The sequence below is a fragment of the Ovis aries genome, chromosome 17 (genome assembly GCF_016772045.2).
Source record: "Ovis aries strain OAR_USU_Benz2616 breed Rambouillet chromosome 17, ARS-UI_Ramb_v3.0, whole genome shotgun sequence".
NCBI classification, from domain to species: Eukaryota; Metazoa; Chordata; class Mammalia; order Artiodactyla; family Bovidae; genus Ovis; species Ovis aries.
In genome coordinates, this window is record NC_056070.1 from 6,217,399 (window position 1) to 6,232,711 (window position 15,313).

General features: G+C 49.1%; 1 protein-coding gene across 4 annotated transcripts in view; it reads left to right on the forward strand.

Moving 5' to 3' along the window:
• Positions 1 to 15,313, forward strand: part of GATB (glutamyl-tRNA amidotransferase subunit B) — a 97,386-nt gene that overhangs the window by 45,842 nt on the left and 36,231 nt on the right. For 2 of the 4 annotated variants that reach the window (XM_027956240.2, XM_027956242.2), the window contains exons 6-9: positions 5,518 to 5,631; positions 8,987 to 9,071; positions 9,915 to 9,959; positions 12,229 to 12,418. In XM_027956240.2, coding sequence (XP_027812041.1) covers positions 5,518 to 5,631; positions 8,987 to 9,071; positions 9,915 to 9,959; positions 12,229 to 12,418 — 434 coding nt within the window. The remainder of the gene's footprint in view (positions 1 to 5,517; positions 5,632 to 8,986; positions 9,072 to 9,914; positions 9,960 to 12,228; positions 12,419 to 15,313) is intronic. The other 2 variants (XM_027956241.2, XM_042234934.1) reach the window with 2 other exon arrangements.

The following is a 15,313-nucleotide window of genomic DNA, read 5'->3' on the forward strand; positions in this document are numbered from 1 at the left end:
TGTATAGAAAAGAGGGTCCGTGTTAGAATAAGAGACCTCTCCACGCTGGATTTTTGACTCCTGCTGCCTTTTTACACATGGAACAGAAATGAAATACGGGCAGGCTGAATGGTTATCCATTTTTGCACTGTTGCTGTTAAAAAATTCTTTTTATTTTTCCATTCTTTTTCAAAATAACTGGTTCCTACCAAACCTATGGAATAATAAACAGACCTTTTTATTTTTCCATTCTTTTTCAAAATGTGTTTCCCACCAAACCTATGGAATAATAAACAGACCACCTGTTAGCTGAGAAAGAGTCCCATCAGGTCCTTGCTATGAGATAAACCAGAGCAGCAAGAACTCATCAGGTGGTGAAGGCAGAGAGGGCTTATTAAATCTCATTCGTCATGATGCTTTTTGTTGCTTTTAAATATGATTCCAACAGCGTTGCCCCCGGCACAGCGGCAGCGTGTGTGAGGGTGTCCTGAGTGCTGTGGGGAGCGAAGGTCTGCCTGGAGTCTGCAGGGGTCCTGCCCTCAGCGCTCTGTCAGCCCAGCCCCCTGCTCGTCCTTACGTCCCCCCACCGCAGGGCACTGTGTCACCGGTGGAGATTGAGGCCTTGGAACCAAGGGCCACCCCGGAGAGCGCCAGTGGACCCCCACGTGCTTTTGCAGTGAAGCTTCCATTGCTCCGGGCTGTGATTCAGTGAGTTCCCGATAGTTTTGCTAATGAGCGTGGACTGGCTCAGCCTGGGTTCCAGAAGTCATTTCCTTCTCAGTGGCCGTTTGCCACTGTTGAGATCCTCCGAGCAGTCTGCTAAGGGGAGCATGTACCCAAGTCGATACACTAAATGTTTCCAAGGCCGTACTGCCTGCTGCTTTAAACATGCTCGTCTGTTCAGAAAGCATTCTTTAAAATTAATTTTTCTTCACATTTAAATCCTGTTACTTTCCCCAGAGACTGTTACTACTGTGCCTGTTGTACGTGAGTAGTGGAGGCTTACAGGTTGGGTGGTGTGGGCAGGGCACAGAGGAAGTGACTGAGCTGGGATCTGAGCCCCTCCTGTTTAAGCACTGCGTGCCCCTGCTTCCTGGTGCCAGCCACGACAGGGTGGCCGCTGCTGTGGAAAACAGCCTGGAGACCTGGGGGTCGCTTCAGACGCCACGGTCCTAGACCTGGGGTCGAATCCTGTCCTGTGCTTCTAGCTGTAGAAACTGGGTGAGGTGTTTGACTTCTCCGAGCCTCCCTTTCTACACTTGTAAAACCAGTTGCTAAATAATTGTATACAGAAAGAGAAAGGAAGAAACCCAAGAGGAGAGGAAGTCATCCGCGTATCAGATAAGAGCTGGGCAGCAGAGTGGGGTGAGCGAGCCAGCAACATCATTGTGGGAGGAAGCTTGGAACTCCATTTGGAGACTGTCAGGTATGAATCGCCTCAAGGACATCTAAGTGGCTTTGTCATTAACGCTGTATTGTAGGGAATGAATGTGATAATATACACAAAACAGATCACAAGTCTTGACAAATAGCCTGTGCTCATTAAACATTATGTGCTTATTAATACGAATAAGTAGTATTACATTTACAGAAATACTGCTCATTGTAGAGAAATAAGCTTTATGAAATGTTTTCAGTAAAGTTGGGTCACACTATTTTATCTTACTTTTTGTCAAACCCTGTTATCCGCGTTCTGGAGAGTAAACCAGAAATGAATGACCAGAATGAGACAGTTTAACAGACCTTCAGTAAATCCTCAGGCTGCAGCTGTTGACTGAAACCGTTTTCTGCCCTGGTGTTACATTTCTCGTGTGTGGATGTGTTTGGGGTGAAAAAATAGCACGTAAGTGCACCATATCATTGTGCTCAGTGGTAGGGTTTTTCATCTTGCTGTTACACATGTCTGCTTCTAGAGGGTGGAAATTGAGCTTGATACTGTCCTCATGAAGGCCCTCCCCTGGTGTTGCAGAATGCACTGAAGCAAACCTGGCTGGTGAGGCTTTTGTGGACTTGAGGCAATTTAACTTAATTTGTTTAAAAGGTGTTTCATCTTCATTGGGTAAAACGCCTTTTGTGCATGTTAGGTACTGTGTTTGAGTCCAGGCAAGGGAACGCTTTCAACACTGCAGGGCACTAAATGAGTCCCCTCAGACCTCTGCAGAGTGTGATCTTCCCTGGGAGAGACTGAAACTCGTGCTTTTGTTCCTCTTCCAAATTAAAAGTCTAAATTGTGAGAGATGATGTTACTTTAAAAGCAAGTGAGGTCCTATTCAAGGTTCTCAAAGCTCAAAAAAAGTTCTCTCCCAAATACTGAAATGGGGTTGGGCAGAGCTCAGCATACTTGGCAAGTTTTCCTTTGAGCTGAATGGGCCTTTCAGATGATTCAGTAGATGAGTCCTGTTCAGACAGAACTTTAGAACTTGTCAGGAACCTACTGTGAGACCAGTCTGCTTACTGATTCCTCAGGCAAGTACCAGGGTATGAATTCATCGAACAGTTACCTTGTGCCAGAGCCAGCTCTAGGTTCTGAATAGAGCAGTGAGGAAGAGAGTATGTATTCACGAGACAGACACATACATTGACAAATAAAACGAAGTAGTTTTATAGTTGCAGTGATAAGTGGGGCTTCCCGGGTGGTGCAGTGGTAAAGCAGCCACCTGCCGGTACAGGGGACATAAGAGATGAGGGTTCAATCCCTGGGTCCGGAAGATCCCCTGGAAGAGGAGGGCATGGCAACCTACTTCAGTCTTCTTGTCTGAAAAGTCCCATGGACAGAGGAGCTTGGCGGGCTGTTACAGTCCAGAGGGTCGCAAAGAGTTGGACACACTGAAGCGACTTAGCTCATAGCACGTAGTGAGAAGTGCGTTAAGTTAGCACAGAAGGTACCCTGATAAAGGATACCATTGGAAGGCGAGGACCTCAGGAGAATGCTCCAAGGTTCCAGCCAGCATCAGCTAGAGGGTAAGCATCCAGCCAGGAGCCCAGGCCACGTCCTGGAGGTGAGGGAAAGTGTAGACTATGCCTGCAGGTATTAACACCAGCGGGGCAGAAGGCCATGGCAGGGAGATTGCAGGAGCAGGGGGCTGTGCCTCAGGTAAGACGGAGAAGGTCAGAGGGCTAAACCACAGTGCTACAGTGGGAGGGCACAGAAGGGTTTTAAGCCACTGAAGGACAGAGTCAGATGAATGTTTTAGGAAACCATTGGCTGCTCTGTGGACCGTGGGTTTCAGCGGGGTACGAGTGGAAGCAGAGCCCGGGTAAGAAGCCTTCCCAGTAGTTCAGTGGAGGGTGGTGCTGGTGTGGGCAGAGCTGGTGTTCATGAGGATGGAGAGGTCAAGGTAGGTGGCTTCGAGGGGGTTTTTAGAAACAACAGGATTTGTTAATAGGCTGATGTAGAAGGCAAGAGGCAGGAAGAGGTCATGCTTGAGGCACGAGGTGGTGGCGCTGTTTGCTGACACCGGGAGGCTGAGGACAGATTACTCTGCAGATGGACAGATCCTTCAGCTGGGGAAACTGACGCGCCCGACCGCCCCCGCAGGGAGCTGAAGGAGACATCAGAGGTCAGAGCGGGGGTCTGGGCTGAAGTGAGAAGTCTAGGGACCGTCAGAGCAGAGGTGGTGTTTAAAGCCACACTCCTTTACAGAGAGCGCCAAGGATGGGAACAGATGGCAGAGACGTGGAAACGAGTTCAGGAGCCCAGAGGAGACCCGGAGACTGATGGTGCCAGCCGCTGAGGGGGCTGGTAGGTCACGTGCTGCCTGTGTATCTAGTGAGGTGAGGGCACAGCGTGTCCTGTGTCCGGGTGTCCGTGTGTCCGAGGCGTTCGGTGGCCAGGGCCTGTTGGCGACTTTGGCAGGGTGCTTTAGGGGAGGTGGGGGCAGAAGCCAGGCTGCCCCAGGTTCAGGAGTGACTGAAGGGTGAGATCATGGAGCCAGTGTGTCAGCAAGCAAACAGTATTTGTTTGAGAGGATTTGCTGAAAAGGAAAGCAGAGAGAGACTAGCCGGATGATGGAGAGAGAATTGAGTTCAAGGGAGCAGGTCTTCAGGTTCTGTTTTTAGTGAAAAATACTGTTGCATACATGTACATACAGGGGCCATGAGGAAGATAATCAACCCCTGGTGTGGATAGAGGAGAGAACTGAAGGGATGGTGTCCTTGGAAGGGAAGGCCCCATTCTTAAAGGCCTTCCTTCTGGTCATAAAGATAAGGTGAATTCCGAATAGGCTGCGGTCCTGAGCGTGTATTCCGGTAACTCGGAGGAGCACCAGTGGGGGTGGGGAGGGGGAAGGCCCACTCATGTGGGCCCTTGAAGGCTGAGCCGAGGTTGAAGGAGGAACAGTACCGGTGATGACCAGGGCGCGCGGGGCCAGCCGCAGGCAGGGAGTGAGCGGCGGGAAGCGCAGGGGCGCGGCGGCTGAGACCAGAGGAGGGCTGGTGAGTGCGGGGCGGAGGCAGGGCTCCCAGCGCTGGGAGCCGGCTGTGCTCGCGGCCCAGCGCTAATGGATGCAGCCGACCTGTGGAAGGACACAGCCAGAACCGGGGAGGGAGGGGGGCTGGACCAGAAGGGGTCGCAAACTGCCTATTTCCTTAGGGGTGACTGCTTCCAAAGTGGGCAGGGATGGGGGCGGGGTTCAGAGTCAAAGAAAGTTCTCCTAGAATGAGGGCTGCTGTCTCTGGCTCCCCCCACCCCCAGCACTGTCTGCTGTGGCAAACCCCTACAGCCGTCAGGAAGGACTCGAGTCCTGTTTGCAGAAGAAAGAAATTATTACAGTACCTGGAGGAAGGAGGAGGGGGGAAAGCCCACGTTTCTGGCTTGTGCCCTTGAGCTGTAAATTCTCAAGGACTCTCTTGTAAATCTCCTGGAATCGCTGTTGGAAATCCACATTCCCTTAGAGAGCAGTGTAGGGCTATCACATAACAATTTCTGAGGCCTTCCCCCCAACCCAGCTCTGACGCTTTGAATAAAACTTCAGAGTAAACCTCCATTTTAACAATGTTGTTTTTCTTATTTGGCACGAAAGAAATTAGAACTCCCCAGATGGTATATCCAGAATTTCTTCTGTTTTCTGTGTACAAGTGCACAGAAATATCCCTATACACGTATGCACACATCCTGCAGATGCCTTAGGACTGTCAGTCTTGTCAGTGGGCAGAGGTACCAGCCGTGAACTTCAGGACCAACCTTACCTTCTTTGAGAGAGAGAGAGAGAGAGAGAGAGAGAGTGTGTGTGTGCGCGCGCGCGTGCTCAGTTGTGTCCGACTCTTTGCGACCCCATGGACTCTAGCTCACCAGGCTCCTCTGTCCATGGGATTCTCCAGGCAGGAATACTGGAGTGGGTTGCCATTTCCTGTTCCAGGAGATCTTCCTGACCCAAGGATCGAACCCATATCTCATCTCCTGCATTGGCAGGCAGATTCTTTACCACTGGCGCCATGGACATCAGCTAGAATTAGATATTGCTTGCACTCTCTTGCCTTAAAAAGACTACGTTCCCTCAGAGAATTTCTAAAGAGTTGTCTTTTTTTCTTTCCTTCCAGAGGGCCAGTTAAGAGTGGATGCCAATATATCTGTGCATCGCCCTGGGGAGCCTTTGGGCGTTCGAACCGAAGTGAAGAATCTCAACAGTGCCCGATTTTTGGCCAGAGCTATAGGTGAATGTCAGCTGTTGCTCCTCATATGCTTCTTTGTAGCAGCTGTTTCTGTGTAACAGGGTTCCCCCGCCAACCCAACTTAATGACTTACATGATAACATCTCAGCTTCACGGTTTTGTGGGTTGGGTGGTTTTCTGCTGGTCCTGCCTCAGCTCTTTCATTTGACTCTGGGGAGCCAGCACTCTGCTGAGATATAGCCCAGGAGGACCTTACATCCTGGGGCCTTGGTGCCAGACATCTGCTGGGCTTCTTTACCCTTGTGGGCTTTCTGCATTCGCTTGCTTAGCCCAGGCTTTCTTATTTGGCAGAGGTGGCCTCCTAGGAGGATGAAGGCAGGTCCCTCGAGTCCTCTTCAGTCTTTAGCTCTAGAACTTGCACAACATTTCTTCCAGCACATTCCATTCAAAACAGGTTCAAGGCAAGGGGGAGGAAATAGACTTCACCTCTACGGGAGGATTTGCAAAATTCTGTAACTCGGTTTTTCCATGTGCCACAACCGGTCTGAACTGTATGACATCATATTTGTTATAGATTAGCCACAATCTGACCTAACTGGTCAGTATGTTTTTCTGCTTTTAACTGTTTTAACTAACAGATTGCTTGAAAGTGAAAGTGTTAGTCGCTCAGTCGTGTCCGACTCTTTGCTACCCTGTGGGCTGTAGCCTGCGAGGCTCCTGTGTCCATAGAATTTTCTAGGTGAGAATACTGGAGTGGGTTGCCATTCCCTTCTCCAGGGGATCTTCCCAACCCAGGGATTGAACCTGGGTCTCCTGCATTGCACGTGGACTCTTTACTGTCTGACCCACCAGAGAAGATTGCCTAGGCCCGTGTAACCAAGTAGTGATCTTACTGGAGCGCATGCTGTGGATCTTTCAGTGTGGACAGATGTATGCTAGTAATTAAAATGGAAGCACTGAGCAAGCTCAGCAGCTGGAGTGGTCCATAGAAGTTGATGACTGAATGTGAGGGGGTGACATCTCAGAAGAGTGAAAGTACTCTTTAAAACCAAAGGTGTCTTAGAGGAAGAGAGAAAGAAGGGAGGAGGTGGAGGTGGAGGCACATCCTTCAAGGTGCGCAGAGCAGAGGATGGATAAAAGTGGCATCCCAGCCAAAGCTGAGTGTCAGAAGGAAGACAGATTTTCTGGTCTTGTATAAAACTTTATTATCCTGAACCTGCAATAAACAACCAGCCTTAATGAAGACACTGTGAGTCTATACAGTTTCAAGAAGAAGGCATTAACGTGGTCAAGGGCCTCAGATACGCAGCTGTATCAGTGACCTCAGCTATGCAGGTGACACCACTCTCATGGCAGCAAGTGAAGAGGAACGAAAGAGCCTCTGAGTGAAAGTGAAAGAGGAGAGTGAAGAAGCAGGCTTAAAACTCAGCATTCAGAAAGTGAAGCTCATGGCATCCGGTCCCATCGCTTCATGGCAGAGATGGGGAAAAAATGGAAACAGTGAAAGACTGTTTTCTGGGGCTCCAAAATCACTGCAGATGGTGACTGCAGCCATGAAATTAAAAGACGCTTGCTCCTTGGAAGTAAAGCTATGACCAACCTAGACAGCATATTAAAAAGCAGAGACATTACTTTGCCGACAAAGGCCATCTAGTCAAAGCTATGGCTTCTCCAGTAGTCATGTATGGATGTGAGAATTGGACTGCGAAGAAAGCTGAGCACTGAAGAATTGATGCTTTTGAACTGTGGTGTTGGAGAAGACTCTTGAGAGTCCCTTGGACAGCAAGGAGATCCAACCAGTCCATCCTAAAGGAAATCAAGCCTGAATATTCATTGGAAGGACTGATGCTGAAGCTGAAACCCCAATACTTTGACCACCTATGTGAAGAACTAACTCATTGAGAAAGACCCTGATGCTGGGAAAGATTGAAGGCAGGAGGAGAAGGGGACGACAGAGGATGAGATGATTGGATGGCATCACCGATTCGATGGACATGAGTTTGAGCAAGCTCCGGGAGCTGGTGATGAACAGGAAAGCCCAGTGTGCTGCAGTCCATGGGGTCGCAAAAAGTCGGACACGACTGAGGGACTGAACTGAACTGATGGTCAGGGGGGTGACATACAGGATGTATAGGGACAACGTCCTGCATAAGGACAGGCTAACAAGGGTGGACTCTTCTGCTTGTGAGAGGAGACACTGTCCATGTGTCTGAGGCTGCAAAAGGTCTGGGCCAGGAGAAACCCTTCCAGCTCAGGTTGGTGAAGGTGAAGCTTGGAACGAACAGAAAAAAGTTCCACTTTGCCTTGTAGGTGAGTGTCCTGAAGCTCATTATTGTAAGAGGTGGTTGATTGGAACTTAAGCAAGCAACAAGATTTTAGGTAGATTCACCGCAGATGAGTTTGAAGGCTTTGGCTGCCCCTAGCCTTCTGTTGTCCTAAGAAGTACCCTGTGGAGCAGCGGTCTGAGACAGAACTCTACCTGTGGTCGGGCTGGGGCTGGAAGAACCCCAGCTTTCCTGTTACGGGCTTAAGTCCCCAAGCCTGTAGTTTTTCCACCCCAATTTTCTCCTTACATCAGGCCTTTTAGCCATCCTCTTGGTGTTGGTTGCTTTTTGTCAGCTTAGTAAGAGTCAGGATTTGGGCGAGGGCAAGAGTATGTTTTAGTGGGGAGTTAATGGCAACCCACTCCAGTATTCTTGCCTGGAGAATCCCATGGACGGAGGAGCTTGGTGGGCTATAGTCCACGGGTCGCAAAGAGTCGGATACGACTGAGCGACTTTACTTTCACTTTAAGGAGGGAGGGAAGGCTGGAGCTCTTTTCATAAAGAAGCTCGGCAGCTGAGGCTGTGCTCTACTTAGCACTGCTGCCTTGTTCGGTGGTGAGGGGGCATGGCGTAGAGCAGCGGCTCTTCAGCATTCGGGGCCATAGATCCCTTTGAAAATACAGTGGACATTCTGGATCATTTCTCCAAAATCTGTGCCTAGGCACACACCCACATTTGTATATAGTCCCAGGAGATACCGGAACCCCCTGAAGCCTGTCCATGGATCCTGGGATAAACACTCTTTGATAAGGGTCCTAGATCCGGAGTCGCCTGTCCTCAGCGTTGGCCCTAGCCCTTCTGCCAAGCTGTATACTTGTGTTCTGGACTGGGTCACGTTAATTGCTCTAAACCTGGGTTTGCTCAAAAAGTGAGAGAGCAGAGCTTCCTAAAAGACCCTTCCCAGCAGTATTATTCTATGATGGCAGCAAGAAGAAAAAAATACAGCATCTGTGGAAAGAATTATTATAAACAACTCCCTTGCTTATTTTTTGACCTAAAGATTGAAAGAGTTCCAATTATTGCTTAACTGGATAAAGGAATCAAATATGATACTAAACTATTTTTTTTTTTAGACTATGAAATTCAGAGGCAAATCAATGAACTTGAGAATGGAGGTGAAATTCTGAATGAAACTCGCTCATTTGATTACAAGCTTGGGTGAGTTTGCATGACAGCATCTTGAATACAGGTCGGTGGGGCTCCGCAGACCAGCCATATCACCATGAAGAAGGTACCTAGCTTCTCTGCGGTCTGGTTTCCTCATTAGGAAAATGCCATACCCCACAGGGATGTGATATACCCTCCAGGGCTGGTGACAGATTTCACTTGACTGAGCAGACTTGGAGTCTTAGATCCTGGCCCCTCCCTGGATTCCAGCTTACCTCCTTTGTGCCAAGAATTTTTACTTCCTTAAATTCTGTCTGACCTACCAGTTTCAGCTTAGAAGTGGAAGAAAGCTTGGAGCTGGTTTGTTTATCTGTTCACTATCTCTGAGTCTTAACTTTCTGATTCTTTGTTCCCTGGTGGCTCAGACAGTAAAGAGTCTGCCTGCAATGCAGGAGACCTGGGTTCAGTCCCTGGGTCAGAAACATCCTCTGGAGTAGGAAATGGCAACCCACTCCAGTATTCTTGCCTGGAGAAATCCATGGACAGAGGAGCCTGGCATGCTACAGTTCATGGGGTTGCAAAGAGTCGAACACGACTGAGTAACACTTTCGCTTCTTCATACACTTAACAGAAGACTAGGGGAAAGATTTCAAAAGCCTGGAGTTTGAGCTGGTTAAATGTTGGAAACATTGAAGCAATTTCTTTTTCTTTTTTTGACTTATCATGCTACACATATGTCTTTCTTTAATATCATTTCTGCAGCGTATTCAGGAAAGGGTCTCCCACAGAAGGCAGAGGAGCTTGGTTCCCCTGTTGGTAGCGAACCCCTGTCTGCATACATACCAGCCTTGGCTGCAGTGCTTTTTTAAATGTTTTCTCATTTAACTGTCACAGGTGCACCGTGCCGATGAGAGACAAAGAAGGAAAACAAGACTACAGGTGGTTACTCCTCTTGTCAAAATACCATTCTCTGTTTGGCTCGTATTCCAGGCCCACTTACAGACCAACGCAGAGATCCTGGGTGGCTTTTAGGAACCACTTCTGTTGTCGTCTCTGCACGGTGGAAGATCCAGGGGTCCTGGTTTATGTGTGTCCTGAGAGGAAGAGCATTTTGATTTGGGAGCCGTGGAGTACCTTATTTGACAGGATTCAATGGCTGGAAAACACTTAGGCACTCACCTCGTCAGAGCTGTTCCAACTGAGCCGAGAGGATGGCCTTTGAGGGGGGGACCCAGGCTGATCTCGTGCTTACTTTCAGTGACAAAGTCAGTAACGCAAGGACTGTAAGAAGGTAGAAAAAAGTATATGTTATACTTTATATGTTAATGGCAGTTCCCGTCCCATCTCAGGTAATACCGTTTAACAAGTTAGACTTCGTATGAGATCCAGAAACAAAGCTAATGAGAAGAGTAGCTTTGGGGACTTCCCTGGTGGTGCCCAGTGGCTAAGATCTCACCTTCCTGGTCAGGGAGGAGGAAACACTGAAACAGTGGCCCCTGATCAGGGAACTAAGATACCATGTGCCTCGACAGCCAAAAACAAAGCGGAAGCAATACTTTAACAGTTTCAATACAGGTTTTTAAAATGTTCCACAGTTTAAAAAAGGAATAGCTTGGGGTAAATTCAGCCTCTTGTTTCTTCCCCTGTTTATCAGACTGCAAAAGTTAAAAGTTTGAGCAACAAAGTGGTAGAGGTTGGCACTTTACTTTGTGAAGTGCAGGAAGATATGAGAATAGCCATTGCTGTCGATCAGGAACGAATATAGCATCGTGATTTAGGAGGGAAGCAGCTCATAAACCCCAAGAGTGGACGTCGCCTCAAGGACGCCTCTCATGTGTCTGCCAGAGTCAGCCTTGCTATCATTACAGTGCTCCCTCTAGGTTCGGTCTGTTCTTCCCAAGAAACTTCTGTTTTCCCGTGTGGCCCCCGCTGTGTTGGTGCTGCTCTCTCGCTGAGCATGGTGTTGGCTTTTAGCAGAGTCAGTCGCTTCAGGTTGCTCCCCTGGGTTAATAGATGAGGTTTGGGAAGCCTCCCTTTGCTTTCCTCTTGCCTTCAGAAGTCAGGCTGATTCATAGCACAGATTTGGCATTGAGGTGATGAGTTGCTTGCATTTCTGATCTATTACCTGGGAGCCACCATTTATTCAGCGTAACCCTGCTTCTGCATAAGCCCTCTGACAAGTATGGGCAGAGGGAAAAACGTTAGATGCTAGAATAGACGAAAGGGGAAGGACACCTTAGTTTGACAAGAGCTGATGCAGTGATGCGGCGTCCGCATTTTTTTTAATTGACTTTTTTATTGCAGTTTTAGTTTGCCAGCAGAAGTGAGTGGAAATTAGAGTTCGCATATACTTCTTGGTGTATGCTGTTTACCTCCCCGCCCCAACACACACACACACACACACACACACACACACACACACAGAGGTTTCCTCTTACAACATCTTGCCTTAGTGTGTAATGTGGTAAATTTGTTAAAATTGATGAACCAGTATTGATACCTTGGTAGTAACTGAAGTCCATAGCTTACCTTAGGATCCCCCTCATGCCGTCTGTTCTGTGGGTGTAACAGGCGTGTGATGGCATGTGTGCGCCGTTACAGTCACACAGAGTGGCTTCACTGCCCTGAAACCCCTCTGTGTTCCCCTAGTCATCCCTCCCTCTCGCCTACCTTCTGCATTTTATTGGGTTGGGCCAGAAGTTCTTTGGGGTTTTTCCATCAGATGTTATGGAAAAACTTGAGCAAACTTTTTCGCCAACACGATATTTAGCGAAGTCCATTTATTCCAGTTCTCAAGAAAGAAGGTTTCCCTTTCATAAAAACTGCTAAAAATACTGAAAATTTTAAAGTGGGTGAAATCACCTTTCTTCCTAAAAAGTAAGTTGCTCTTATTTGGTTCTGTTTTTTCCAGTCCGCGTCCTGTTGTGAATATGCACTTGACCCATAACTATAAACAGCAGGGCGGCATCAACCCTGTGCCGCGCCCTTTTCACGCAGTGCTCATCTGTAAGCATGGAGAGTGCTGGATGTGGCGGTTCTGATGTTACATTTGTGCAAGTACTAGTTCCTGGAAAAGCAGGAGACTTGATGTGGGACTTCAAAAACTATTCGTAGCAGCATCTGTAGGCAGAGCTTCACATCGACTGTAGTTTGTCTCTTCCAACTCAGCCCAGTACGGAGAGTCAGGCCGTCTCCTCTCTGCACCCAGGTTCATGCCGGAGCCCAACCTGCCCCCGCTGCTGCTCTACGACTCAGGGTCCCTCCCCCCCGGCGCAGACCCGCAGCAGGTGATCGACATCGACAGGCTTCGCGAGCGGCTGCCCGAGCTGCCCCGCGTGACCCGCGAGAGGCTCGTGCGACAGTACGGGATGCTGCCGGAGCACAGCTGCGCCCTGCTGGTGGGTCCTGCCAGAGGCTGCGGGCGGCCGCCGGGCGGGCGGCCGCCGGGCGGGCGGGGGGCTCCGGGTGGAGTGCGGCTCCGGGTGGAGTGCGGCTCCGGGTGGAGTGCGGCTCCGGGTGGAGTGCGGCTCCGGGTGGAGTGCGGCTCCGGGTGGAGTGCGGCGGCTGCGCGGTACCGGGAACCAGGGCGCTCGCCTTCCTCACCAGCCTCTAGGGTGGATGCGCCTCTGAAGACCCCCGAGGCGGGCTCCTCGGTCAGTCACTTCTCGCGTGCAGACTTGCAGAGCTGCTCGAAGCTGCCGTGGAGGCTTCTTGAAGACAGTCCGGATGTTCCGGATGGCTCTTCACTTGTCTCTCTGCAGGACCAAAGGAAACCAGTATGTAGGCTTTCCGGATGTCTGGCGGTGTTGAACCATGCCAGGGTCTGGCAGGAAGTTGGGTTCTCACAAAGCAGACAGTTGTTTTACCGACTGTAGAAGAAACATTTATTCCGCACGAAATGCTGCCAACTGACTAAACGCCTCGGTCCTTGGAGGGGACCTCTGAAGGGGCCGTTAGGAACCTGACAGCGTGGAGATGTGCTCAGGGATTTTCCATCCTGTCTAGGGCTGCGGGGCTCAGCGGTTCCGTTGGTCACGCCACGTTAAAGTGGCCTGGCATCCGTGAGAGTGGTGTGGCGTCGCCGGTGTCTTCTGCTGTCTGTCGGGGAGGCTGTGCGGAGATTCTCCGCGGCGTCTCTCAGGGACAGGCTGTCTGCCGCACTCATCGCCTGGAGCACAGAATCTCTGGGAAGTCTGGGCTGTTGCACTGTGATTGAGGGGGAACTGAACAGGGATGTTAGGATATTCATGTTTGTGCATATATTTACACACTTCAGTGACAAAACCCTGCCGTTTCTGGTACATGGTAGGCGAGCGAGTGCTTGTTGAATGAATGAGTCTGTTTATCGTCCATAAATCAGCTCATTTGAAAAGAATCAGAGTATAGAAAACTCGGTTTTGTCAGATCGACCTGGAGAAGACACACGCGTCCCAAGAGTCTTCAGGGTAGTAGGCGTCTGTATAAGACTCACAGGCAGCCTTGTTCACCACGTCAGACATGGTAGGTTCTTTTCTCACACTGCAGGCGGAGTGGCTCGCCACCTCCCGTGCACTGCTGTTGTATCTTACCCACACCTCTGTGGCAATTGTGTCGGTGTATTCTAATTCTTTATTAATTGGTGTGTTTTGTTCTGGCAAGGACTGTCCCATCCGCTCGCCGTGTCAGCACTGCTGAACGCCAAGCCTGTGTGTGAACCAGCAAGCAGCTTGTTCAGAACACCTTTTAACCTGAAACCTCTTAGAATTCACACTGTTCCCAAGTTGATTTAACAAACCCCGAATTTTAGTCTCACACACCTTCCCCACCATCTTGAATTTCCAGCCCACTTGAAATCAACTTCAGAATGAACACTGAATGCTAAGTTCTAGTCCTGCATTTTGTAATGTATTTGCCAAATTCTGTAAGGATGAAAGAGGACACAAACCGAGGCTTCTCAGCCCTAGAGATAGTGTTCACCTCCAGCAAGTTCTCTGAAGCAGACACATGTTCCTGTCTGTGTCCCAGGCTCCACTTCTGTGTGTTTCAAGCGCCTCAGCCGCAGAGGCCTTGGAGAAATGTTTGCGGATGGTGGCAAGTGAGTGAGTTTCTGGTTTTTTCATAGTTTAAGGCCCTGTTTTGTTGTCGTTTGTTGTTATTAAGTCGGTAAGTCGTGTCCAACTCTTTGACCATGTGGGCAGCACGCCAGGCTCCTTTGTCCTCCGCTATCTCCCAGAGTTTGCTCAGATTCATGGCCATTGAGTTGGTGATCCTAGCTAACCATTTCATCCTCTGCCACCCTCTTCTCCTTTTGTCTCAGTCTTTCCCAGCTTCAGGGGCTTTTCCACTGAGTCGGCTCCTTGCTTCAGTCATGTCTGACTCTTTGCCACCCCATGGAGTGCAGCACGCCAGGCCTCCCTGTCCATCACCAACTCTCGGAGCTTACTCAGTCTCATGTCCATTGAGTCAGTGATGCCATCCAACCATCTCATCCTCTGTTGTCCCCTTCTCCTCCCACCTTCAACTTTTCCAGCATCAGGGGCTTTTCTAATGAGTCAGTTCTTCACATCAGGTGGTCAAATTATTGGAGTTTCAGCTTCAGCATCAGTCCTTCCAATGAATATTCAGGACTGGTTTCCTTTAGGATAGACTGGTGTTATCTCCTTGCAGTCCAAGGGACTCTCAAGAGTCTTCTCCAGCACCACAGTTCAAAAGCATCAGTTTTTTGGTGCTCAGCCTTCTTTATCTCATATCCACACATGACTACTGAAAAACCGTAGCTTTGACTATATGGACCTTTGTCGGCAAAGTGATGTCTCTGCTTTTTAATACCCTGTTTTGGTTTATCATACCTTACCTTCCAAGGAGCAAGTGTCTTTTAATTTCATGGCTGCAGTCACTGTCCACAATGATTTTTAGAGCCCAGGAAAATAAAATCTGTCCCTGCTTCTATGTTTTCCCCTTCTATTTGCCATGAAGTGATGGGACCAGATGCTATGATCTTAGTTTTTTGAATGTTGAGTTTCATATCAGCTTTTTCACTCTCCTCTTTCACCCTCATCAAGAGGCTCTTTAGTTCCTCTTCGTTTTCTGCCACTAGAGTGAACTTCCAGATGTATAAGAGGGTGTTTGCTATGACCAGTGCATTTTCTTGGCAAAACTCTATTAGTCTTTGCCCTGCTTCATTCCGCATTCCAAGGCCAAATCTGCCTGTTACTCCAGGTGTTTCTTGACTTCCTACTTTTGCATTCCAGGCCCCTATAATGAAAAGGACATCTTTTTTTGGGTGTTAGTTCTAAAAGGTCTTGTAGGTCTTC